The sequence below is a fragment of the Drosophila busckii genome, chromosome 2R (assembly GCF_011750605.1).
Source record: "Drosophila busckii strain San Diego stock center, stock number 13000-0081.31 chromosome 2R, ASM1175060v1, whole genome shotgun sequence".
Classification (NCBI taxonomy): Eukaryota; Metazoa; Arthropoda; class Insecta; order Diptera; family Drosophilidae; genus Drosophila; species Drosophila busckii.
Window position 1 is genome coordinate 12,796,950 of NC_046605.1, and position 23,788 is coordinate 12,820,737.

At 38.4% G+C, this 23,788-nt stretch overlaps 6 protein-coding genes across 7 annotated transcripts; 3 read left to right on the forward strand and 3 right to left on the reverse strand.

Moving 5' to 3' along the window:
- Window positions 1-802: 802 nt before the first annotated feature.
- On the reverse strand, window positions 803-4,430 carry LOC108595027. Its single transcript, XM_017980162.1, has 5 exons — window positions 4,323-4,430; window positions 3,909-4,089; window positions 2,739-2,925; window positions 2,538-2,676; window positions 803-2,478 (listed from the first exon to the last, which is right to left on the reverse strand). The coding sequence occupies exons 2-5, from the start codon at window positions 4,053-4,055 to the stop codon at window positions 1,671-1,673; spliced, it is 1,281 nt and encodes a 426-aa protein (XP_017835651.1). The 5' UTR covers window positions 4,056-4,089; window positions 4,323-4,430; the 3' UTR covers window positions 803-1,670.
- A 121-nt stretch (window positions 4,431-4,551) lies between these two features.
- Window positions 4,552-6,697, forward strand: LOC108595431 (cytoplasmic phosphatidylinositol transfer protein 1). Its single transcript, XM_017980661.1, has 7 exons — window positions 4,552-4,697; window positions 4,772-4,920; window positions 4,977-5,065; window positions 5,754-5,761; window positions 5,829-5,900; window positions 5,961-6,090; window positions 6,151-6,697. The coding sequence occupies exons 1-7, from the start codon at window positions 4,647-4,649 to the stop codon at window positions 6,462-6,464; spliced, it is 813 nt and encodes a 270-aa protein (XP_017836150.1). The 5' UTR covers window positions 4,552-4,646; the 3' UTR covers window positions 6,465-6,697.
- Window positions 6,698-7,675: 978 nt separating this feature from the next.
- Window positions 7,676-12,175, forward strand: LOC108595314 (protein singed wings 2). Of its 2 annotated transcripts, none has more exons than XM_017980532.1 (4): window positions 7,676-7,777; window positions 10,355-10,721; window positions 10,776-11,264; window positions 11,322-12,175. In XM_017980532.1, exons 1-4 carry the CDS (start codon window positions 7,692-7,694, stop codon window positions 11,868-11,870), a joined length of 1,491 nt encoding a protein of 496 aa, XP_017836021.1. In that variant the 5' UTR covers window positions 7,676-7,691; the 3' UTR covers window positions 11,871-12,175. The 2 variants fall into 2 exon arrangements, with proteins under 2 accessions (XP_017836021.1, XP_017836022.1); XM_017980533.1 differs by lacking the exon at window positions 7,676-7,777 and adding an exon at window positions 9,381-9,451.
- An 801-nt stretch (window positions 12,176-12,976) lies between these two features.
- On the forward strand, window positions 12,977-14,257 carry LOC108594721 (putative gustatory receptor 58c). Its single transcript, XM_017979859.1, has 3 exons — window positions 12,977-13,268; window positions 13,533-14,026; window positions 14,081-14,257. Exons 1-3 carry the CDS (start codon window positions 12,977-12,979, stop codon window positions 14,255-14,257), a joined length of 963 nt encoding a protein of 320 aa, XP_017835348.1.
- A 553-nt stretch (window positions 14,258-14,810) lies between these two features.
- Window positions 14,811-16,273, reverse strand: LOC108594722 (putative gustatory receptor 58b). Its single transcript, XM_017979860.2, is given in 3 exon segments — window positions 14,811-15,029; window positions 15,084-15,938; window positions 15,940-16,273. Coding segments are annotated over 3 exon segments (1,224 nt in total). The 5' UTR covers window positions 16,090-16,273.
- Window positions 16,274-22,252: 5,979 nt separating this feature from the next.
- Window positions 22,253-23,787, reverse strand: LOC108595676 (protein distal antenna-related). The gene is made up of 2 exons (XM_017980956.1): window positions 22,904-23,787; window positions 22,253-22,844 (listed from the first exon to the last, which is right to left on the reverse strand). The coding sequence occupies exons 1-2, from the start codon at window positions 23,112-23,114 to the stop codon at window positions 22,315-22,317; spliced, it is 741 nt and encodes a 246-aa protein (XP_017836445.1). The 5' UTR covers window positions 23,115-23,787; the 3' UTR covers window positions 22,253-22,314.
- Window position 23,788: the final 1 nt, after the last annotated feature.

The window sequence follows — 23,788 nt, forward strand, 5'->3', positions numbered from 1 at the left end:
TAGGAGAAGCTAAGGAATATAGTGGAGTCATAAGCGTTGATTGCTTTCGACTTCTGTTCGCCTGGAGTTCGCTTAACTTACTTTTCACCATTCTAGGTATACTTAGTAAGCTTAAGTTTACTGGTATCAGATGCGAATTCCTAAACATTCGAATTATTTTAATTATTTTAGAAATATTTTCATGAACAATTTTTATCTTGTAAGTTGCACGTAGTCAAAACTATTTTAAATTTACAACTTTGTTGATATGAATGACAAATTTTATTTATTTCTATTATTTAAACAAACACATGATGTTCAAATTTCAATTTTATCAATAGAATTTGTTTGTTATTTTTGTCGATTTGAAAAGTTTATCAGTGAAGTGTCCCGTTATAAATTAGCCATAATTCCCATTGAATTGAATGTTTTTCGCTTGTGAATGAAGTCGACGTCAAAAGACTATAAAACCGTTATAAAAAGATATAGATTTTACACGTGATGTTGTTGTAAAAAAACAGAATGATTTCGCTTAGAAAGCTTAACTAGATGTGTGCGAACGTGAAAACATTCGAGCTGAGCTTTCATATGAATTTTCGCTTTAAAGGGAAAAGAAACTGTAAATGTCCCCATTTATTTCGAAATGCAGTTGGTTGGGTTCATTTTAAACTAATATTTTATTCGAACGTCTTTTGAATATTTAGTATACATCAAATATATATGTATATATTATATTGATATTGTACATACATAAAATATTTATAATTATTATTAATAATTTGTATCGCATTGAAGTGTGATAATTGAAATTGATACACAAAAGATACAAGATGAATTAAAAACATAATTATACAATTTTAAACTATGCTTAGTCTTAAAAGTTAGCTTAAATTATAGAGCATAGATATATAAACTTTCATTCTAGCATTTTTCCGTATTCTCACTTTTTTTTGGTAACAACTACTTGCACTTTACTTGGTAAAATTCATATGTATAGTAAAAAAAACAAATAATAAAACAAATTTAAATACCAATTAAGTTTAAAGTTTAGCAAATATTTAACAAATTAGTGCATGTCAGAGCAGGCGCTGCCTTCAAAGTATAAGTTACATGCACATGAGTTTACAATAGATTTGTAGAGCAAAATATGAGAGGTTATTCATACACATACAGATACATATATATATATATATCAGATATTTTAAATATGAGCCGCATACTCATTGTGATAACTCACATATGGTACATATGGTTATTAGTAAAGATTTTTAACAATATAATGCGACTGTTAAAGGTCTAAGCTTCTTGCACGGTATTTTAATTTTATAATACAATCAGGGGAGCCACTAAATTCACTTTCGCTGCAATTTAATTTCGTCCGCCATTCGTAAAATCCTGCTGAGTTCCTGTGCTGTTTTTTACTGGTGATTTCTGTGGCACCCTTGACTATTTCCAATTAATATTTTCTTGCATATGCATGATTTGATGTTGATATAAACTACACACATAGAATGTTTTGTTTGTGTTAGTTGCTCTCTACTAAATTATAACTGAATGCAATTGTTGTAAGCAAATATTGTGCGTGGCAGATTGCAAAAGCGGGTTTTGTATAGTTACGGGCCAGCCTAAACGCGGCAAGAATGCTTCACAACACAATAATAATGAGAATCAGCGTTAAATGAAATCACAACTTAGGCCTGACTTTCGTCACGACCATCCACCTGACCAGGCAGATTCTCCTTACGATTTAACGACGCATGCGTGGGCGATGGTACCTCAGCGACGACAGCATCATTGTACGGTGGCGGTGGCTGTATGCCGACAACTTCCTCACCAGCTATAATAACCTCCAGTTCATCATCCATGTTATCGTTAACAGCTTCCTCATCAGAGTCTGCCGCATTGTCAGCTGCAGCTTGCTCGTTACGTCGCATGGGCGGCGTGTTGGCATTCACATGCTCCGTGTTGTTGTTGTTGGGAGTATCATTGTTGTTATCCATAGCTTGATCATCATCGCCTGCATGGGGTGCATCAGTGAGAGCCACCACCAAAGCATCACATCTAGCTGCAGCAGCAGCTCCATCTACTGAACCAGCAGCTCCTTCCTCTTCATAGTTGGACATGGCTACCTGATAGGATGGTGGCGGTGCCTGCTTCAAATACTGTGCTACCGCCTCTTCATAATTGGGTAACAAAGTAGAGAGGCGCTCGTCAGGACGAAAATCAGCCGGAAGGCTGTTGCGCACACCCAACTCTGGACGCACATAGAGCGGCATGCAGAGATGACGTTGACGCAGTGTCAAGTACTTGTAGCAACGCCAGACAATGCCAATGCAGTAGGCCTTCAAAAACACAATGCAAATGAAAACGACCAGCACTACAACAATCAGCTCCTCTGGAGGCAGCTCCAATAGCTTCTCGCGCCAGGGCAAACGATGCGAATCGGCAATAATGCGATGTATAGCCTGCAAATAGCAGAGGTAGCCAGCGGCTGTCAAACTGCAAGCAAAATCATTGTTAAATATTAAATTCAAATAGTGAATAAATATTTTACGCACGTAGTTATGGCAAAGTCAAATAGCTGCAGGCAAAAGAAGGGCAGCAAATGCGACGGCTTGCCCTTGATGGTGCCATAAATCATCATGAGCGTTATGGCTATCATGCAGGTGCACACCAGTCCACCCATGTCAAAGTTGTCTGCAAGAGCAAGAAATTAATTTGGCAAACAATTACATTGAATCTATGTCTATAATGCTTACGGTGTCGGTTACGATAGCTAAAGGAATGATCGCGATAGGCGTAGGGCGGATCCACCTTACTCAACGGAGTAGGCAAAGCGGGTGCATTGGGATCCACATTAAAATCATGAGTGCTTTCCAATTCGTCCATCATTTCGGGATTGCGCCAGATGACAGCCAAAACACTCAAAGCCAAAATGTTGAGAAACTATTAAAAAAATATATAAACATTTAATTAATTATTTATAGCGTATAAAGTGTAAAGTTCAAATTAGAGATTACAATGTGTTTGTCTTTCAATATTGCTCATAATTGTGAGATGATTCAGATTGCTTATTATTCTAAGCGAGAGCTAAAATTGCCGGCAGTTTGTTTGTAAACAAAAAGTCAAGTTGATATTAAAACATTTGAGGCTTTGAAGATTATCTGCTAAGCTCTTAAATTGATAAGCAATTCCAAATGTTGACAAATTACGATTCACACAGCAATTAAGGTCAGTCAGTCAGTGTGCAATGTTATTTTATACCTATTTCTATATCTCCCTAGCTGAACAAGACTTATCAAGGTGAAACGTGAGCAGTTGAAAGAGAAATTCAGAAGAAATACAAAACGAAATAAAAATGTCATGAGCTTGTGCGACTTGATAATTTGCAACAACAATAACATTAGCTATGGTCGTCCAATGGCTGTCAAACTTTGCCGCAACCACAGATGCAACTGTTGTAATATAATATACTATATTATTTGTGATGAAATTCAATCGCTTTATTGAACAGCTGTTAATAATTGCAACGCATAAATAATTTAGTTGTAGCAATCTTTGGCTTTCTAGACAACTTTCGCTTAAAATTTGCATATACATATATATTTGTGAACAGCCTTGCTGACGTCAGAAATTGAAAAAAAAAGACATTAATTGGGTAACAAGACATCTGTCGAATCTAAATATAGATTGCAGGCTGTAAGGTGCAGCCAACGTAAACAGCAACAGCCTTGTTACAGTTTGACAGCCACTGGCGCTGCGAAAATTGATTTTTCCCTCCTTGACACTGACACAGGGTCAGGCTACGCATTTACATACATACATATGCATATACACACTCACACTTACGCATGCGACTGCACTTATGCGTAGGAAGTTACGGAAGTGCAATTTTCTTCTTTTTTTTTTTTTGTTATTATTTTACTTACCAGATGCCATAGGCCAATCATTAGCGTGGCGGTATGCACATGAAGACCAAAACAGCACGTCCACTGCTTGTTGATGCGGCCGTTGCTGGTGTTGCCATTGTTGTTGTGATTGCGTTGCGGCCCCATTTTAACGCGAATCCTAAACATTGTACGTCGAACAAGGTGTTCGCGTAGCGCTAAACTGTAATCGGACAAAGAGTTTAGATTTGGTGTGCAAAAGCATTAATTATCATCATAAGCACTCGTTTGTATGTGTTTTCACGTATGAATGATTAACTGTATGCATTTGTATGAGTATGTGTGTGTATTTATTATTTTGTACTACTTTATTATGTGGGTGGTTGATTCACACGACCTTTGCACTGCGTATGTTATTATTATTCACTTAGTTTTAGTTGAGCCAACGTCTTTTACCTTTAATCTGTAATTTATAGCAGTTTTTGGAGCACTTTGCACTAGATACGTTTTATTTTCAATGTTCGACTTTCAGCAAAATATCCAAGTATTACCGTATTAAAGAAAATTGTTGTTGGCCATCGATAGCGCAGAATCGATAACCAGTGCTCGTTCATTAAACTGAATCGTTCAATAAACTGGTTCGCTCAATTGAGCGCAAACTGAGAAGTGCCATCACTAGGTGTTGTTGACAATAAAAATACGTTGTCTCGTGTGCCGCATTTGCGTAACGAAGTTTGACTTAACTGTTTGAAATTACAAATTGCAGCCAGAAAAGACAGCATGGTGTTGACTAGAGAATATCGTGTCTGCATGCCCCTGACGGTGGAAGAGGTAAACATGCAAGATATAAGCATTTAGCGACGAGTGTTATTAACTTCCATTTATAATTTGTATAATTTTTGTAGTACAAAATTGGACAACTTTATATGATAGCGCGCCATAGTCTGGAGCAGTCTGAGGCGGGTGAAGGGGTTGAAGTAGTAGAGAATAAACCGTGTGAAGATCCAACACATGGCAAGGGACAGTATACTGAGAAGCGCATACATTTGTCCAGGTGAGTGTCAAAGGTAAACATAGTTAATTAAATATTCATGTGTGTGTGTGTTGCAGTCGCCTGCCGTATTGGATACAAGCCATATGCCCAAGAGTGTTCTATGTAACGGAAAAATCTTGGAATTATTATCCATACACACTAACAGGTGAGTGGGTGGGTTGGTTGGTTGGTTGGCAAAGGCTATTTATAGCTACGGGTCATGAAGGAGCCGAGCCAGCTGGCACGGCATCCCTGTGGTGTTTATTGTCAAGTAGCTGCAGCTTGATTTATTTTTACTACAAAGCAATTGCGTATGCTCAGCATGGTGGGCTAGTTGAAATTTAATTAATGTGTAGCTAGATTTTATTAAAGTTTTATTGACAGACGCACACGCACACACCGACATATCTATTGGCTGCGGTGGGAGGCATGTCTTTGATAAGCTCAAGGCCCTATCACGGCAGCAATGCGTCATCGTCAGATAGCATCAACAGCATGGACAATGGACATGCTGGCTAATGATTAAGTTGATTGAGTATAGTTCTCTGTTTCAAATCAATTTGTAGTTACACAAATGAATATGGCTGCAGTTCATTGACAGCAACTTATTACATGCCCACAAAATTTCAAAATAATATTCGCCTATATAAAATACCTGCTAATTCAAATTGATGTACGCCGCTAAACAATTTTGTTGGCCCATAAAACGTTAAACCTAATTACTGTTGCTGTTTATGAAGCGCTGCATAAATAAACAAATTATTTTTAGATCGCCATATATTGATTTTGTATTTTTCCCTAATTTTCTTTTTCGTGGTCAATAATTTGCTTGAAATTCTGGCCGACTGCAACAGAGTACACGGTAATTATCTAAATTGTTTTTTAAATTTACTATTTTCCATTTATGCATGGTTTAATGTCTATTGCAGTGCTCCTTCATACCCAAGTTAAATGTGACTATCAAGACCAGATATGAAAACAACAATGGGAGCACAGATAATGTAAGCAAGTGCTCAAAGTACAAGTTCAAGCGCTTAGTTAAATATGCTTTTATCCTATAGTGTTTGGATCTCAGCGAGGAGGAACTCAAAGCGCGCGCAGTGGATCATGTGGATATAGCTTTTGATGATCTCACTGGCAAGCATTACAAGCGCGAGGAAGATCCGAAGTTCTTCAAGTCCATAAAGACAAGTACACATATAACATTTTATTAAATTGTGCATATAACTAAATGTATTACACCATTAACAGATCGCGGTCCGCTTATTGAGGGCTGGCGCGAGACAGACACGCCCATAATGTGCTCCTACAAGGTGGTGCATGCCAGCTTTGAGGTCTGGGGACTGCAGACCAAAGTGGAAGACTTTATACAGCGCGGTATACGGGATATATTGCTGCTAGGACATCGTCAGGCATTTGCATGGATAGATGAATGGCATGGCATGACGCTGGAGGATGTGCGCGACTATGAGCGTCAAAAGCAGGCGGAAACAAATGAGAAGGTCGCAGAGACTGTAGCCGTCCCCGAAGCTAATGCAGCTGTCGCTGCTGACGCTGAAAAGTAAACAGTAGCCGAGCATATTGTATAAACTGCAGTTAACTAGATATACTTTGTGAATGTTAAACCAAATTTATAGCAGACAGCTTGTACCTTAAATATCACATACATACATATATATATAAAAATGTATATATCAATGTAATCATAATGGTCCAAAGAAGCTCAGCAAGCTACAACTGCCTCGCAAGCCGATTAACTACAAAGTACTCGAAACCAAAATAGGCAAATTAAGAACAATGCTAACAAATAGTCAACGTTGTAACAAAATGTGTACAAATATACAGCAAAACAAAAAGAACAATATATAAAAATAACTAAAAGTGTAACTTGGTATTTAAACGGTGAATTTTTTGTTAATTATATTGCTTAGTTATATTGTATTGTTTAAATTTAATTATTTTATGTATAAAGACAAACTATGAGACTTTATAAAAGCCGGCTTGTATTTACGTATGTTATTGCATATAATTTCTACAGCTCAAACAAATCAAAATATAACTTTAATTGTTTCTTTGCACACAAGTTCTATTTGGCTATCATTTTTAATTAAAACAATTTATATGCGCCAGCCGCTGTCATAACAATTCAAAAAGCAAAGTGTACTAATATTTTTCAGCTTGCTTAAGCCATATAGAGCGCTATGAATAATCTGTGCGTTAGTAACTGATGCTACTTATAAATCAATCGTATTTTTATGAGGCACACACACATAGACAGAGAGAGAGACACGCATAAGCCCACCTACTTATTAGAGGTCTATTACTCATAAACTCTCTCTTGTTACTCTCTCAACAGCTGGTCTCTTGCGCTCTCGTTCTCTTGGCAAGTTGGTCAGCTGATTCAACGCCCATGAAGATCTTTGCAAAGCCGCCAAAAAAAATATAATAGAAAAACCCCATAACATGACAACGCTTCGCAATTTGCGCCTCATTTGAACTTCAAACGCGAGCGTGAGAGATACGCGAGATGCGAAGCGATTAAAAGTAAAACGCGAAGGCAACGCGCGGCGCAGAAATAAATTCCATGCCAAACTTTTTTATAACAATTGCTGCTTTGTCGGCAGACAGCAACAATTTCGGGCAAACAAATTTAAAATTTTAAAATTTTCGCTAAAAATACATTCACTCTGTGCTCCGTGTATTAACATAACAAAAAAAAAAAACGTGCTAACGTTTATACATATTTAGTAAATGTTTACATGCTATGTGTGTGTGCTTGTGTGTGTGTGAGCATGACAATGTACAAACAAAATGTTTTTATTAATGAAATTTCGTACGTCAAAACAATATTCTGCCTGTTGCTGCTCATCAGAGCAAGGTGTGCATAAAATAAACATATACTTAATATATTGTTAATAAAATGGCAACAGTGCGTATGCGTAATGTGAACATTTGTTGCTAATACGCTGATGTTTATTGCTTAAGCCGTTACACTAGCCATAAATCAAACCCAGCGCTTTTATTCTTTATCAAACGCCTATCATAAGTTTAGATATTATTTATAAATATGTCTAGCCAAGCTAAAATCATATCATACACAAATGTTGCATAAAATTGTTTATAAAAATGCCATAAATATTCAACTATCTAACAGTTTGTTCTTAGTATAAATGTTGTTGAATGCAGAGTCCAGCGTAAGTGTAGGCAGCAAATCAAAATACACTATACGGCTTATCGTTTTAATTTTTGTAAATTTCGCTCTCGTACACTCAGAAAAAATGTTAGAGCAATTGTTGTAGAGCTTGTTAATCATTTTACTCAGCAGCACAATTACCTAGCATGACCTCCAAAAAGATTCTTTTTAGGGTAACTTGGTTGTAAACTCAACGCGCTATCTTTTGTCTCTGATGAAACTTGTCATATTTGACCATAACTCATTTTAATAGCGCTCTTCATGGGAATGCATAATTATCTACTGCGCGCGTGTGTGTGTGTGTGTCTAGATTAACGTGTTTATGTTTATCAGAATCACAGCGCAATGTAGATAGCTGCTAACTGGTACAAACTCACTTGACCACGCGTTTTATATTTTGTTTATACTTCGTCTGCAGCTAATTTTAAATAGTTCCCTATACGTATGTACGTACGTAATTGCCAAGCATTGTGTGTCGAATCTTTAAGTAGTTTTATTTTTATAGCTGCCAAAAGATTGATAAACAGCTAGCATATTCAAAAAGAGTAAAGCTTAAGTTGAAACATTTGTAAATTGGCCACAATTGGCCATAGATTAGATGATACAATTCGCTTGATTGATTCTATGTCGCGTTGTTAATTAAAATGCGACAGAATAATTGCCGAGCTACGTTCGTTTTGATTAGACGTTGCGTTACGCATACGACATGTGTGACACGATCAATTAGTTACATGCGCGCATTACAAGATCATATAACATATTGAGATATAAGAAATGTTGCTAATTGCCGTTAAATGTTTGTTTCAATTACCAACCTGTAACTAGAGTTGCTTTAAGCTCCAATATTAAAGTTTAAGATATGATTTACTTACTTTTTTTAAGCCCTGCTAACAAGCTGCCACTTGCTTAATTTTCTAATTCAAAATTTTTAGCAAACTGTTTTTGCAAATTATTAAATTTAACACTACGAGCTGTTAATTGCAACCAAATTAAATATATATTCAAATTGTTTTTATAAATATTCATAGCTATGTGATATAAGCGCCGCAGGAGTTGGTCTTCTACAATTGAAAGCTTTGTTTATCTTGCTCATGGCAGTTGCTACATCTATATGCTCACATATTGATCTGCCAATGTGCTAAGTGGCATTATCATCATCATGATCATGTGATGCAGCTTCGCTAATAAAACCGCCATATAGACAGTAGAAATAAGCATCGTATCATGTTGACACTCATATTTTGAGAAGTCAAAGTCTACTACGCTACTGTTCTACATTTTATACTAAACAAACTGTTGTGTCTATATCTAAAAATCTATGAAAACACGCATCAACAATTTTACAATAGACAAAAAAAGGTGTCGCAATTATTTTTGTTTTTGGTCCCGTGTCAAATAAAAAAGTTGAAAGACTAATATAAAACCTCAAGTCGCACAGCAAATGCTCTTGGCTAAGATGTTTGGATTTTTATTATATTTTTATTTTAAATGAAATTCCATTCCATAAATAGTTTTACTTTGATGCCAATTTTTTTTTATTAAAGGCAACTGTTGCGCACAATTCTGAAAGCGTAGTAAACAATTAAATTAGCTTACGCTAACTTTTTTATTACAGACTAAAATTAGCGTTTGTTAAGTTGAAGCATGACATGTGTATATGAGATAATGATATACATATGTATGTATGTATCTGAAGCTTTTTTGTGGGACTTTTGATTAACATCTCTTGTATCGCAGTGCCAAGCAATCAGTTCTATATATAGCCACATAAACAATTATTATTATGTTGGTAACAAGCTGACAACTTACAAACTTGTTAGCAAGGTCACACTTAAAGTGTATTTGCTAGTCAGTCTCGCGTGTGCCTGTGACGTATTTACTTAGTTTATGCTAAAGGTTCTGCATATTTGGTAGAATTTATTAACACATTTATATTTTTAGAGAGCTCAAATTGCAGACAATCTGTGCAAACATTTCGTTATTATTAGAAAAGGTGTTAAAACTTATATGGGGCTTATACTTACTGTTTGCTTTTATTGCAAATAAAAATTCATTTTTCTATTTTACTTGAAATTTGAAGGTGGATAAATAATTTGTACATTAAAAATAAGATTGATAGTGCTTTTTATATAATTATTATTAAAGTATAGATTTATTTCACTTATTAAATGTCTAAAATTTATTTAAAAAAATCAAACAATTATTTTAATTTCATAATTTTTGTTTTATTTTATTTTTATACTTTCTGTTTTTTATTCACAGCACTGCAACGCTGAGACCACACGCCGAATCCAGCACTGATATGGCCGTATTGCAACTAGCTTCAACCACGCCCACACCAATACCAGTACACAGCTGCAGCAACTGGACGGCAGCTCCGGAGGCCGCCGTGGGCAACTGCAGATTTGGCAAGCAGGCAGCTCAGATCAGTTGCTATGGCGGCATGAATAATACAGCCCAGCAGCGTGAATTACTCTTGGCTGAGCAGCTGCTGCTCTGTGGCTGGCCACAGCTCGTGTTCAATCCACACAGAGAGCTGCAGCAGTTTACGCAGCTGCGCAGCTTAACAATAGAGAACAGCGGCTTTAAGGAGTTTGTTTTTGACTTTCCGGAGCTGTTTTATCTGCAGGTAAGCGAGTCAATTGGGCAATTGAGCTAAATTTAATATTGAACTCGCTTGCAGGCCATTAACATATCGTGGACGAATCTGTCGCATATCACAGCGCATACTTTTAAGCAAATGTTCTCATTGAAAATATTGGACTTGCGCTGGAATCAGTTGATGCAGCTGGAAGGTCCTTTGCTGCAGCTGCTGCCGCGTAGCTTTGAGCAGCTTTATCTGGGCGGCAATCCTTGGAACTGCACTAGTCAATTCAATTGGATGCTGCTGCAGCCAGAGAAGGCGCGCATGCTAGCGGATCGCGAGGAGCTGCTGTGCACAGATCGCAAGTTTAAGGAGCGACAAATGCTGCTGGTCATGCATTATGAGCTGTTGCTCAAAAGCGAGTGCGAATCTCATTCAGATCTACAAAACTGCAGCTGTGTTATGCATCACATTATTCCCAAGTCACACATTCCACTCTACACAGTCAACTGCTCGCATCTGCAATTCCAACGTCTGCCAGATTACTTGCCAGCCAACACTACAACGCTGCTCATAAATAATAATGAGGTAAGTCGCACAAATAATTCGTTCAACATTCATTTAATGAACTACTTTGAATTGCAGATCAGCGACGTTAATCCCTTGCGTGATAATCCGCACTACCGACATGTGGTCGATGTGCATCTGCAGCACAATCTCATCTCGAATATCGACATACTTGAGGACACCTTTTGGCTGGAGCACTTTCGTCTCTTCAATCTGCGTGGCAATCGATTGCGCAAACTGCAGGTCTATGCCCTGGACAACGCCTTGAACGAGAATGAGAATGTAAATCTTTTGCTGCTGAGCAAAAATCCTTGGCACTGCAACTGCAAGTTTGGCATGCGTCTGCGTGAGCTGCTCACCAAGTACAAGGACATTGTGCGCGATGCGTGGAATGTTAGCTGCACCTATATGCAGGACGATGAGTTGCGCTTGAGTAAGGTGCTTATGCTATCACGTCAGGATATCTGCAACATTGGCGCTGAGAACGAGACGCGCATACATTATTTAGACTGGCTCAACGGTGTCATGGCCAGTCTTATTATTCTCATCCTGGGCAAACTGGCTTATGATTATTATTTCTATAAATATCACAATCGTGTGCCTTGGATTGTCCTGAAGCTGCCTTAGCTGCAAAGCATTTGTAGTCCTGCGATCTCTTGTCGCACAAGTATTTTGTTGATGAGTATCTTAGCTTTAGTTGTGTGTGTGGCTCACATAAAAAGCACAATGCGCTTGCTAATATAAGTTTATACACTACGCTGAAATTATATCATAACATACATTATAATAAGTTGTATTATAGTTGTATTAGTCAAATATCTCAATTAGTTTGGGCTTTATCTTAAAGGCGACAAAGTTATACCAGTCGGAGATATGTCGCCATGCCAGTCTTCCAAATGTTTATAAATGTATTTAAGCACAATATTTAAATTAAAAGCTATTTATAACAAAGTTGCTATTGTTCATATTTCTACAATTTGGCATTGTATTTACTTTTATACATTCTACCAAAGGCTATAGAGTCTTTGAGCTTAATTAAAATTTTTATTTATTTCGGGCCGCCACCTACTGCTTACTTATGTATGTTAACTTGGTAATTCGCCTCAGTCTTTTAAGTTTGCCTCGCGGAATGAACAAAAGTTCATCATTTGCTTCGACATTTTTAGCTAAATTCAATTATTTATTAGAGTTTACTTTCTACATAGTATTGCCGTTTTAGGCGTACTCAATTGGAATCAAATAAGAAAGACGCACAGATCCGAGCATTGCCTTAAGCCCTTTGCAAAATTTTGAATTTCAACCAATAGATATTGCTTCCTTATTAATAAAAACAAGAAGCTATGCAGTTTATTGGAATCTCTCTATAATTCTATAATGAATTCATGGCTGCTCTCGCAATTTGAGAAAATACTTACCTTGGTTCTCCGTCGAATAGTTTAATCCAATTCGAGTTGAACTTTTTCATTCAACATGAACATAGTTCTTTTTAATTCGATCTAATTAACTATAATTATATTTTCATTTGGGCAGACTGCGTTGCAAAAGATTCAGTATTGCTAGTTGCTAGTACATGCTTGTATTTGTGCAGATTAAAATGCATAAATAGCTAAGCGATATTGGTGCTTGCATGTCCGTTGCATACCCCAGAGACCAGTTGGCAAAACCTCGACGTAAGTTCAAACATAGTTTTGCGGTTGTTTTAAATTTAGTTATACTTGGCCTGCTTGCTGACAATGGACTTAGTTTCGGTGCCCATTTATATAACGCTGGCGCGTTATATAGGCCTGTGCAATATGCACTATACGCCAGAGCTGATGCGCTTCGATTTGGATCGTGGTTGGCGATTGGCCTATTGTCTGGCCATTAATTTGGTTTACTTTTTGTTATCGCCCTGCGTTTGCGGCGTAATGGCTTACACATTTTTTCGCTGCCAGGACATGGACATGTTGGCTGTGTGCTATACTGTAGTGGCCATGGCCAATAGCGCCCACCTGCTGTTGTTGTTGGTCAGCACTTGGCTGCGACGTCGACACCTGCAACAGCTGGCAAATGGCTTCGTGTCGCTGCTAAAGCATTTCATTATATACAAATCAAAGTATCGACCTTGGCGACGCTATGCATGGAAGTCAGTGTTGAGCTGCTCGCGGTTTGTGTTGATGGCCATTCACTTCTTTGGCCCTGGGAGCGCCTTGATGTGCCAAACAGACAGCAGCATTACCGAATTACCGCCACTTTATATATACTTTGCATTAGCTGCTTTTGTTATGGAGCTGGTGCTGGTGAGTGCAGAGTACGTGGTCTTTGTGCTGGTGGGCACCAGCAATTGGATACTTGAGTGCATGTGCTTGGAGACGCAGGAGCTGCGACAGGATCTGCGCTGGCTGCCGCGACGCTATGGCCGACATCGCTTGGTATATCAGCAACAGTTGCTTGCCGGTTGGCAACATTTGTGGAGCAAGGTTCGGCGCTTGGACTTTATGTTGCAGGAGCTGCGGCAAGTCTTTCAGCGCGTCATACTTTTGAATCTCTTCTCCAGCTATCTGTCCGACATTGCTGTGCTATTCAGTTTGGTTGTGGAGTCTTTGGATCGTCAGTTCGTTAACAGACCTTGGCTTAACTTGGGTCACTTTATTATCTGCATAGCTCATCTGGCTGATGCTATGATCAACTTTTTTATATTCCATACGAATCATTCGCTCTGGTGCAAGCTATCCAGACAAATGCAAGGATTCTGGTTTCAACTAAATTTTCAAGGCTCTGCAGTTGTCACAAGCTTTCGCCAGGTAAATTTTTAATAGAGCATACTCAAGTCTTAAATAATAACTTTATTTGTTTAGCTGGAGTTTGCTGTGATTTTTCTCAATCGTAAATTACAAAAGAATCCGAGACGCGTGCGTCCGCTACATATTGTTGGCCTCTTCGATATGAACAAAGAATTTTGCTTCAACATGCTCGCTTCGATTGCGGTTAATGTGCTTATACTTTGGCAAATTGCTTATAAGAACTATTACTAACATAAGCAATTTATAAAGTTTAAATGAAAGAAGAATAAGCGAGTCAAGCAAAAGAAATAAGGTTTGGTCATATTAACACAACCTGTGCGTTGTAATTTTCATAACTTTTAAAGCAAATAAAAAAAATTAATAAATAATAAGAATATTTTATTATTTGCTTTCAAGTGAGAACGGTGCATTATGCTTTCTTCATTTGACAAAAAACTTCCTTTTACCCATTCAGCTATTATTCAGTTGTCTATAATTTGAATTGGGCTTTTACATTTTTTGAATTTAATTGAATAATGCAGTATTTGCTTCATTGCCTGTTTATTTACAAAAATGTTAATTAAATACAGACAAATTGTAAACTCTTATAAAGAAATGCATGACAAGCTGCCGAATGACAAAAAATTTCCCGCTTAGTGCAATTCCTATTTAAAGGGTGGGATATTTTCCCAGCAGCAGCTGAAAAGTACTTAAATACGGGTTTTGTAAAAAGCTTTGCTATAAGAATAAGGGAAATTGTATTTAAACCTGCGGTGCTTTGAACCACAAATTATGGGTAATTTTTTTACGGGACTTTCGAGCCCTTGGCATTTAAATGACCAAATAAATTGCTGGCTTGCAATCCCTGCTCTTGTCTGCGCTTCACATCAAATTGCATGAGAATGAGCAGATTGCTCAGAACGCTTGCCATAAAGCCCAGCATAGCGGGTTTATCCAATGCCACACAATTAAATACTTTATAGTCTAGACGATTGTTGCGCAAATAGTTGACGAAGAGCTCAAGCTGCAAAATAAATTTGTATAAATATAATTCAAGTAATTAATTGTGTGGTAGTACCTGCAGTTCTGACTCTGCGCTGAGGCGACGCAGCTCGTTAAACTGTTGCAGCAGCTGGCCCGTATTGTTGCAAGAGTTGAGCGCATAGTCGAGAATGTTCATCATCATGACAACATTCCAAATGTTGAAGCTGACCAGCAAGTCGCCAAATAAAATGTCCCAGTTATTGGAGCTTATAGACTGATTCGTATACTGCACAGCGTGATAAATAATGGTCAAAGTAGCGGAAAACATATTGAGGATAAGAGTGCCATGAGCCAAGCTGTAAGTGCCAAAGGCGTGACGCGTTAACTGCAAGCACTCCATGTGCACAGCTATGATGCGGCGCAGATCCTCCAGCGTGCGTGCGTGGCCACGACTGCGTCGCTGCAGCGCTTGCAGCGCCAGCTGCACTGCCTCGAACTGATGGCTAAGCAGCAGCAGCATTGTAATGAAACCGATTTTGGCCACAGATTGCAGCAGCATGTGAGAGCTGCGCAGCAGCAGCTGGAACAGGCGCGGAGCTTGCAGCAATTGATACTGCATGAACATGGAGCACAGCAACATCGCATAGTTGATGCATAGCTGATGCAGCAGCATGTTCGCCAGTTGGCTCTGCAAGCGTTGTAAGGCACGCTTGCCTGCCACACGCCGCAACAAGCGCCGCTGGCGTTGCCAGTGTTTTAGGCAATTAGCGAGCAGCTGAAGCAGCTTGCGGCGCTGCCACCAAACCATGCCCAGGCAATTGAGCAGCACCAGCGCACGCAGCGACACGCTGACCATCAGTCCCCATTGCAGCACAATATTGTTGCGCATATAGCCGCCGCTAAAGATGCCACGAGGCAGCATTAACGGCAGGCCCAATGTCAGCAGCAGCGTCCAAAGCGCCGCTATAGACCAGATAGCCGCCAGATACTTTGTTGATGGTTAGGCGGCATTTGTTCAGCTGCAGCGTTGTCGGCATCAGTCCATAGAGGAGCAATTGGTAGTAGCATATGCTGAGCAGCACTCGCAGTTTCGTTGCCATGTTGGCCTCAACTAAGCGACTAACCAGGCATTTGGGGTCAACATCAGTGGCACTTCAATTAATTAACTAAAAGTGTGCCACACACACACACGCACGCACGCACACAAATGTGTGAATGTCTGATGGCAATCCGTTGGCACTCACCTGGCTTCAATGAAGATTCACTGATTAACTGACATATTTACTAAATACATGTCCAACTCAACTGACATCCGCATATTGTTAAAGTAAATACAAGCGAGCTATAAGTCATTTCAAAGCTCACCTGCTAATTAGACTTGTACTAATTAGATGCTTCATGTTTTAAACATAAATTACTGATTCAATACAATTCATTTTGGTAATTGAATTGCATTTTTGTAAACGTAATCAAATCAATTTTGATTGAAAATGCATGACTATTTGATATTATTCGAAATAATTGTAAACATTTTTAAACAAAGCAGTTTATCTAACCATTTTTTTTTCTTTTTGTTTTTCGATTGTGTCTATAAATAAATTTAAAAGAAGAAAGCGAATAATATTCGATATTAACAGATACAAATATGTTCTGACTTCAAGAGCTTTCTATAAAAAAAAAAAAATATTATTTTCGATTAGTTGCTATCATAAGCAGACCATTAATATATAAGCGTTATCTATGTAATAGAAGTAGCTACTACTAATTTCAGCTATTTAGTTGAGCTACTATTTTCAGCAAATTTAGATTTTTAAATAAACGCGGCTTGTTAGTTTTTTTCATTGAATGTCAAGTGATTTGCATAATAAGCAATTTGCCAGCTGCTTAAAGAACAAACACTTGAACTCAAGTGCTGGCATTTTCTTTTATGCTTCAGCCTGTGCATGTGTGTAAGCAGGGTGAGTCGATTTGTATATTAAAAATAAATATTATTTTAAAATCGTAATGTATGCTATATGGTTGCTATAGGAAATATTTCAAGAACTCACTATCGATCGAGATTGTGCATAAGATATTTATAAAAATATATTGAGCCACCCTACTGAGTATACTTGTATTTGTTTAAGCTGAGTTGTTGCCTAATTGCGCGCTACTTTGCATAAAGTTATTAAATATTAAAATCTATTAATCAAATGCCAACAATGAGGGTAAAATGCGTGAAAAGCGTAAAGAAACAAATGCCCCATCCATGGACTGTTTCGTCCTTGCCAAGTCAGCAGCAGACGGCATAAAATATATATTCGAAAAAATCAAATTATTAAAATTTGCAATGGAGTTTTTTTATTATTTTGAAGTTTTGAGCTGCACAGCTTCTGAGTATAGCAACTTGAACTTAATTGGGGCAAAGAGTTGAGCTTATTGCTTTGCAGTTTATTTAGCTTGTCAACATTCCAATTTGCAGTATGCCAACTTTTAGCGTTAGTATTAAATATAGCAAGCAGCCGGCTAGGACATGGGCCCATATTTCTCAGCTGCGCTCTCTGTATTAATTCGGATTATACGCACAGCAGGGGAATTTTCATTTGGACTGAAAGGATTTTGGGTCATTATGCGCTGCGCTCAACGTCCTTCACTCGTCCGTGTCCTATGGGTGCACAAACAACAACCGCCAGCCATTTGGAGACGCACATTGTTGCCAAAGCCCATTGCTGTTGACAAGCTGAATACACTTCGATTAAAGTTGCTCAATTAGCACTTAGAAGTAATGCTTGAAATAAATATTATCGCAAATTAATTGTCTTAAAGTTGCACTACTTTTGTTGTATTTGTTTTGTGCTTCAAAGTGTATTTGCTAGTCGTGCACTGCGCTCTGCTTGTATGGGCTTTGTTTTCGTTTGGGCTCGCATGTGTAGCACTAGATTGTTTCGTTCTGGGGGCGCACATTTAATTGGCAGGGCAAGTGTATTGATTGCAAAGTTTCGCTTATGACAGGCAACAGTCTGGTGAACAAATAAGATTTCTGCTACCAAAACTAATTAGCAACGAGCAGCAGCAGCAGCGGCAGCAGCACATATGTACGATATATGGTAAACTAGTTTACCCTTTTGTGATTTGTGTGCGTCTAATGAACCCTTTGGGCATAGATTTTGTGCTCCATTAACTGAATTAAATTCAGTGTGTAAGAAGTCCGACGAATGAATGCAATGGCAGCAGCAGAGTTGTTAAGCGTCGTGGCTTTTGTCGCAACTGTACTTGGTATGCAATTAATTTATTATTTGGTTGTAGGCACAAGTCGCCGCTGGGCTTTCAAATAGACATGCACAAGTTGCTGCAAGTGGGTCAAGTAATTTTCAACACTTAAAATAAACTCTTCAGCCTGGCCACAGTTATAGCAATAGTATGCGCACTGTGGTCCTCGCAAGTGGTGGGCACGGACATCCCTGTGAGCAGGGGAAATGGCATTTTCTTTTGGCATTTTGCTTTCTGGGTCAGGCGTTGAGCTCGTCGCCGTCGTCGCATAAATATAAATTGTATTGTTTCAAAAAAAAACTAAAAAAAAAGTTTTTCCAGTTGAGTTTTGTGGCCAACGGAAAAAGTAGTTAAACTTTTGTTTTCGCCGCTAGTTTATTGCGTGATTTCCTTTCGCTATGACAGTGCCCCAAGGCGACAGTGGGCGTGGACATGGGCATGAGCATGAGCATGAGTGTGGGTTGTCTTCTATGCCCACTCAGTGAGTTAGAAGGTGCTAAAACATTTGGACAAATAATTTACAGCTGTTGCCAGTATATTTGTGTGGTTTTTAACAAGTTGTGGCATCGTCTATCTGCAGTGGCATCAAACTTTAAAACTAGTAGTTAAACTTATAAAGCGTTTGCGTTTAGAATTGCAATCGATTAACGATAACACATCACTCGAAACTGCCTGCTATATAACGTACTGCAGCTGCTTGCTACGACACTCTGAGCAGTGAAGCAAACTTTCGTTGCACTTTGCAACCCGCAAATGAGTCTCAATTCGAAACTCTATGATAGACATTATGCACGTTCTGTGGCAACGTGACCAGCAATCTGCCACAGGCCTTGAGGTGCTGCTGCTGCTACGTTTTACATTTCCTGACTCTTGCCTTGCACTTCTAATTGCATTTTTACTTACTGTAGGTGCCACCACCCACGTTGCTAACTGCACTTCGCGCTAAAGTTTAATTAAACGTGTTTGATTTATGACTTGTGTTTGGACGCTATGAAGTCAAGTTGGACCTGCTGGCAAACTGCAGACCGCAAATGCCAATTCGCAGAATTCTAATGCGTTTATTTTCGGTTTGCTTTGATGCTTTTGGCACTGCCATAAAAGTTGAGCACCTTTATGACCGCTGTACCTAAGGCCGTAGCCACGATAGAATTTAGCAGGGGCCAGCAGCAGTTTTTGCACTCCGCTCAGTCATTTATAGTTTTCCAGAAATTTTGTTTTGATTTTCGTCACACCTACACTCATGATTAAATCTCAACAAGTATGTGAAATTTAATCATCGGTTTTAGTCGCAACTTGGAACTTAAAAATTTTAAAAATTACAAATAATGAAATTCGACATAATTTGACTATGCCACCGCTTATAATTTGATTTCAGAAAAAAATGTATAATTAAATTAAAATTACTATATATATTACTATTTACATGATAAACTATATTTAACTTTTACAGTTCAACTGAATATAGTTAATTTTTAAGATAATGTTGCCATTTTGAATTAACTCTAAAGTTAATTGTGTTTTAATTTATAGATTAAATCCTGGCTGCAATTTGGTGGGTGAGCAGCTCGTTAATACTTATTGATAATATATTCATTCATACATATGGGACATAGATTTTTGATATTAGATACTGCTCTTACCTGTCTACGCCCATGATATCAACTCTGTGTGCAGCATATGAGTTCCGTTTGCGTTTGAGCTCACTTTTCAGCAAAAGTTACAGCTTGGGAGGCAGGCATTAAGCGTTTATTGTTTTCACTGGCCATTAAAGTTGCATTTGTACGCCCAGCTCAGGCCTCAACAAGTTAATCAAAGTCGCATACACAACGTAAATGCTTCGAACTGAACCAAAATCTAGGTCGCAAATCCCTAAAGCTTACGCCTTAAATCAGGTACAGGCCACAGCGCAAATCTCTCGCTCAATTCATGCTGCACAATATTCCACGATAATCAACTTTGATAGGCTAGCGCCAATGCCTACCGGCCGCCAACACAAGCGCAAAAGTGATTGGGAAAAATCGCACGAAAAAAAATAAGAGAGAGAAACAAGCGCCCTAGCACAAAAAAAAGGTATTTGCGCTACATTTTGTGGCACGACTGTTTTCTTGGTCGGCCCTTTTCCATATTTTTTATGGCGCTGCGCGCAAAATGAAAATGGAAAAAGTTTTGTGTTAAGCAACTTTCCTCGTCTCAATGAACTGAAGGATAATCGCAGCCGCCAAGACTCGACTACTGGCTTAGTTGCCTGGGTTATCAGGCCTAGGCCACAACACACAACACACACTTACACATACACACTCTTAAGCATGAGCCTATGGCAAATAGCAAATGGATTTACGTAACCCTGATTAGAGTTCAATTAGTGTTTTTTTATATTTATTATATGTGAGTGAGTGAGTGTTAAATCAATATTTTAAAATAGTTATGTACTGCTTATTGTGCGTTCGCACATTTTGGCATTCAGTTTATTTTGATTTCAAGCACGCAACATTAAACGCCAATACTGCTGCCTATTTTGGATAACCTATAAGTATGCTACAGTTTTTTGCTCGGCTAAATACAGTCGGTTGGAAAAGTTTGGAACTAGTATATTGAAATAAGGAGAATACATCCTAAAGATCTCTCTACCCGTTCAATATCTTAATTTTGTACATTTGTAAATAGTTAAGGCTCCTGTACCATATATCACAACCCAATAGATAAGCGTCAATCAAAATGAAAGCAAAAATAAAATAAAAAAAAAAAAAAAAAAGTATATTGAAAGGGCCCTTATTATTACTTAAATTTGTAATATTTATATAATTTATTTATTGTAGTTTTGTGATTTGTCTTGTGGCCAGCGCCAAACATGTTTAAAATTAAAAAGAAATCTTCATATGGCGCACTACAGAATTTCAAATCAGTCTCAAACTAACTCAAAATCAGCTGCGACCTGATTCAAAATTCTCTAATAGAGGAGGAAAAGGAATTTTTCATTTAGTTATTTTATTATGAATTGAATTTACTTTTTATCGTCCTAACTTAATACATCGAACTATAAAATCTTAAGATATTGCGGACTAAAATGTTTTAAATTTATAAATTTATTTATAGCTTAGGTCTAAAATTTTGATTTTAAGATAGTTGTATAAAACTCTGGCATTTCAACGAAACAATAAACTAATCCTAACATTACGGAGATCTAAAGCAATATATGAATCTACCTGAAATATTATAGAAATCAACAAAAAAAATAATTTAAATATGTTAAATGAAAAGAAATTTTTTAATGCAAAAAATGCCTTCGCTTAGTTGAGCATTTATCTGCTGATTAAAAATTTGATTTGGCTATGCAATTTGTTTAATTTTGTTCTTTTGACAGCAAATAAGCAGCAGCCACTTTCAATTTGCAAATATAAATATGAAAATTCTTTAAAAAATGTTGCATTTATACAGTAAATTGGTGTGCGTGCATTATTAGTTGTAAAAGCATAACTATAATTGCCATAGCGATGCCAAAGAACAATGCGAGCGGAGTGGAATGCGCAGACATAAAGCAAAATTCAAATTTATAAATATGAAAAGAATTATATGTAAATATATATACGCTATATGTGCAATTGTTTAATATACGCTGAGCTGTGTGCACATTTATTTATTTTTTTTTGGGGCTTTGCCATTTGCACTAAATAAATTTTCGTATTTAACATGAGCAATTAATGTGTGGCAAAGCCGCATATAAAACCGCTTAATTACGTGACTCTGACCGAATGCAACAGCAATAAGGACAACTGTCTGTGTCTGTTTGTATGTGCGTGTGTGAGTGTGTGTATTTGAGTGGGGAGTAAAAATGTTTTCAATTGAAAATTTGTCTGACATGCAATGAAATGAAATAATAATATGGTTAATAAAGTCAGCCGCATCAGATTCTGCCGCAACGCAGGACACGAAGGACACACAGAGGACATGGGCACAGCAGCGCAGCCAATTATCGCACTTATTTCGCTGCTAATTAAAATGCAATTATTTGCTTTAAACAACATAATCCCATTGACAGGCGTTTTATTTGGCATGCAACTACATAAATCGATTGGTTATCATGCCGCACGCTGTGGCAACTCCCCCTGACCCTGTTGCTGCTGCTGCTGCTGTTGCTGTGCGTCGTGCTCATCTTCATCATCCTCTGCTGTAATATGCAGCCGTGGCGCCACAAAGCCGCCGCCGCCGTTGCGCGTAGCTGGCGCCGGCGAGCTAAGCGCCGCAGCCACATATCTGCCACCATTGGCTGCCACATTGCGTCCCGCCTCGTCCACATACTCGCAGATGATCTGCCAGAGCGACTGCTGATCCGTGTTGCCACGCACACAAGCACGCAAATACGCAGCGGTGGCAATCAGCGTAAAGTTTAATATGCCAGCATTGAATATGTGCAGCCAGCCATTGAGCTGCAGATCGCTGTCGGCGGCTTGTTGAAAGAGCTGCATGGGCAGCGGGAGTGGCACCTGCGCGGGCACAGGACACGAGGGCAGCAGCACCACCGACTGACCATTGTGATCACGCTTGCTAGGCAGTTGCACTGGCAGTTGCGGTGGCGGCAGCGGCGCAGCCACTTCGACTGCTGTGGCAACTGTTTGGGTTGTTAGTGTCAATAGTTAGTTGAGTTGGATATTGGGAGGGGCAACTTACGCTCTGTGCTGCTTTCTTTGGCTGCTTCGCGTGCTATGCGCTGATCCGCGCGCTTCACCCAGCCGCGCACTGTGGACTCGGGCACGCCCAGCTCGCGTGAAATGCCCGCTTTGGTTTCACCATTGCGTATGCGTTGTATAGCGCGCTCCTTGTCATCCATGGACACTTGAACGCGTGGGCGCTTGCCACGTGGCACAGCATTGCGCTCCATGTTGCAAGTCGTCGGTGAATGTAGTGAATATTTATTCAACACGTTTTAGACTTTTTTTTATTTTAGTTGTTGCTGTCGCTATCTGCGTCTAGTTAATGTGCTACGAGTTGATCGGTTTGCCTTGACTGAGCGCTGTTTGGGCTCCGAACGCTTCCAGGCTGACATATAAATCGCTGTGGAATAATTTGTATCGCGTTGCTCGCATTTACATGCCTTTAGTGTTTTCTTAGCGCTTAGCGCATTTCTTGCAGTTTTGACTTAATTTTGACACTTGCCACAGAGTCGCAACTGGAGCGACAACTCGGTGCTGCCAACTTTAATGAAAAATTCTCAACACTAGCGCCACACTACTCTAGCCAATTCAATTTCACACACATATTTTCAGTTTGACTTGTATTTATTTATTTGGTTTTGTTTTTACATTTAATTCTGACGTACATCTAAAATATGTGTTTCTAATTTCATTTATTGTGGGTTAATTACTGTTATTATTTTTATGTGTTTCAACTTAGCGCTAAATAAGACGACTTATGTATTAAACTTTACAATTTGCATATTTGGTTACAATTAAAAATTGTATACTCGTCCCTCAAGCCTGCCTATTGAAATGGGAATTTCACTTAGCCTGCTAGGTAAATCTATGTGCAAAAAATATATATACTATATACTCTAAA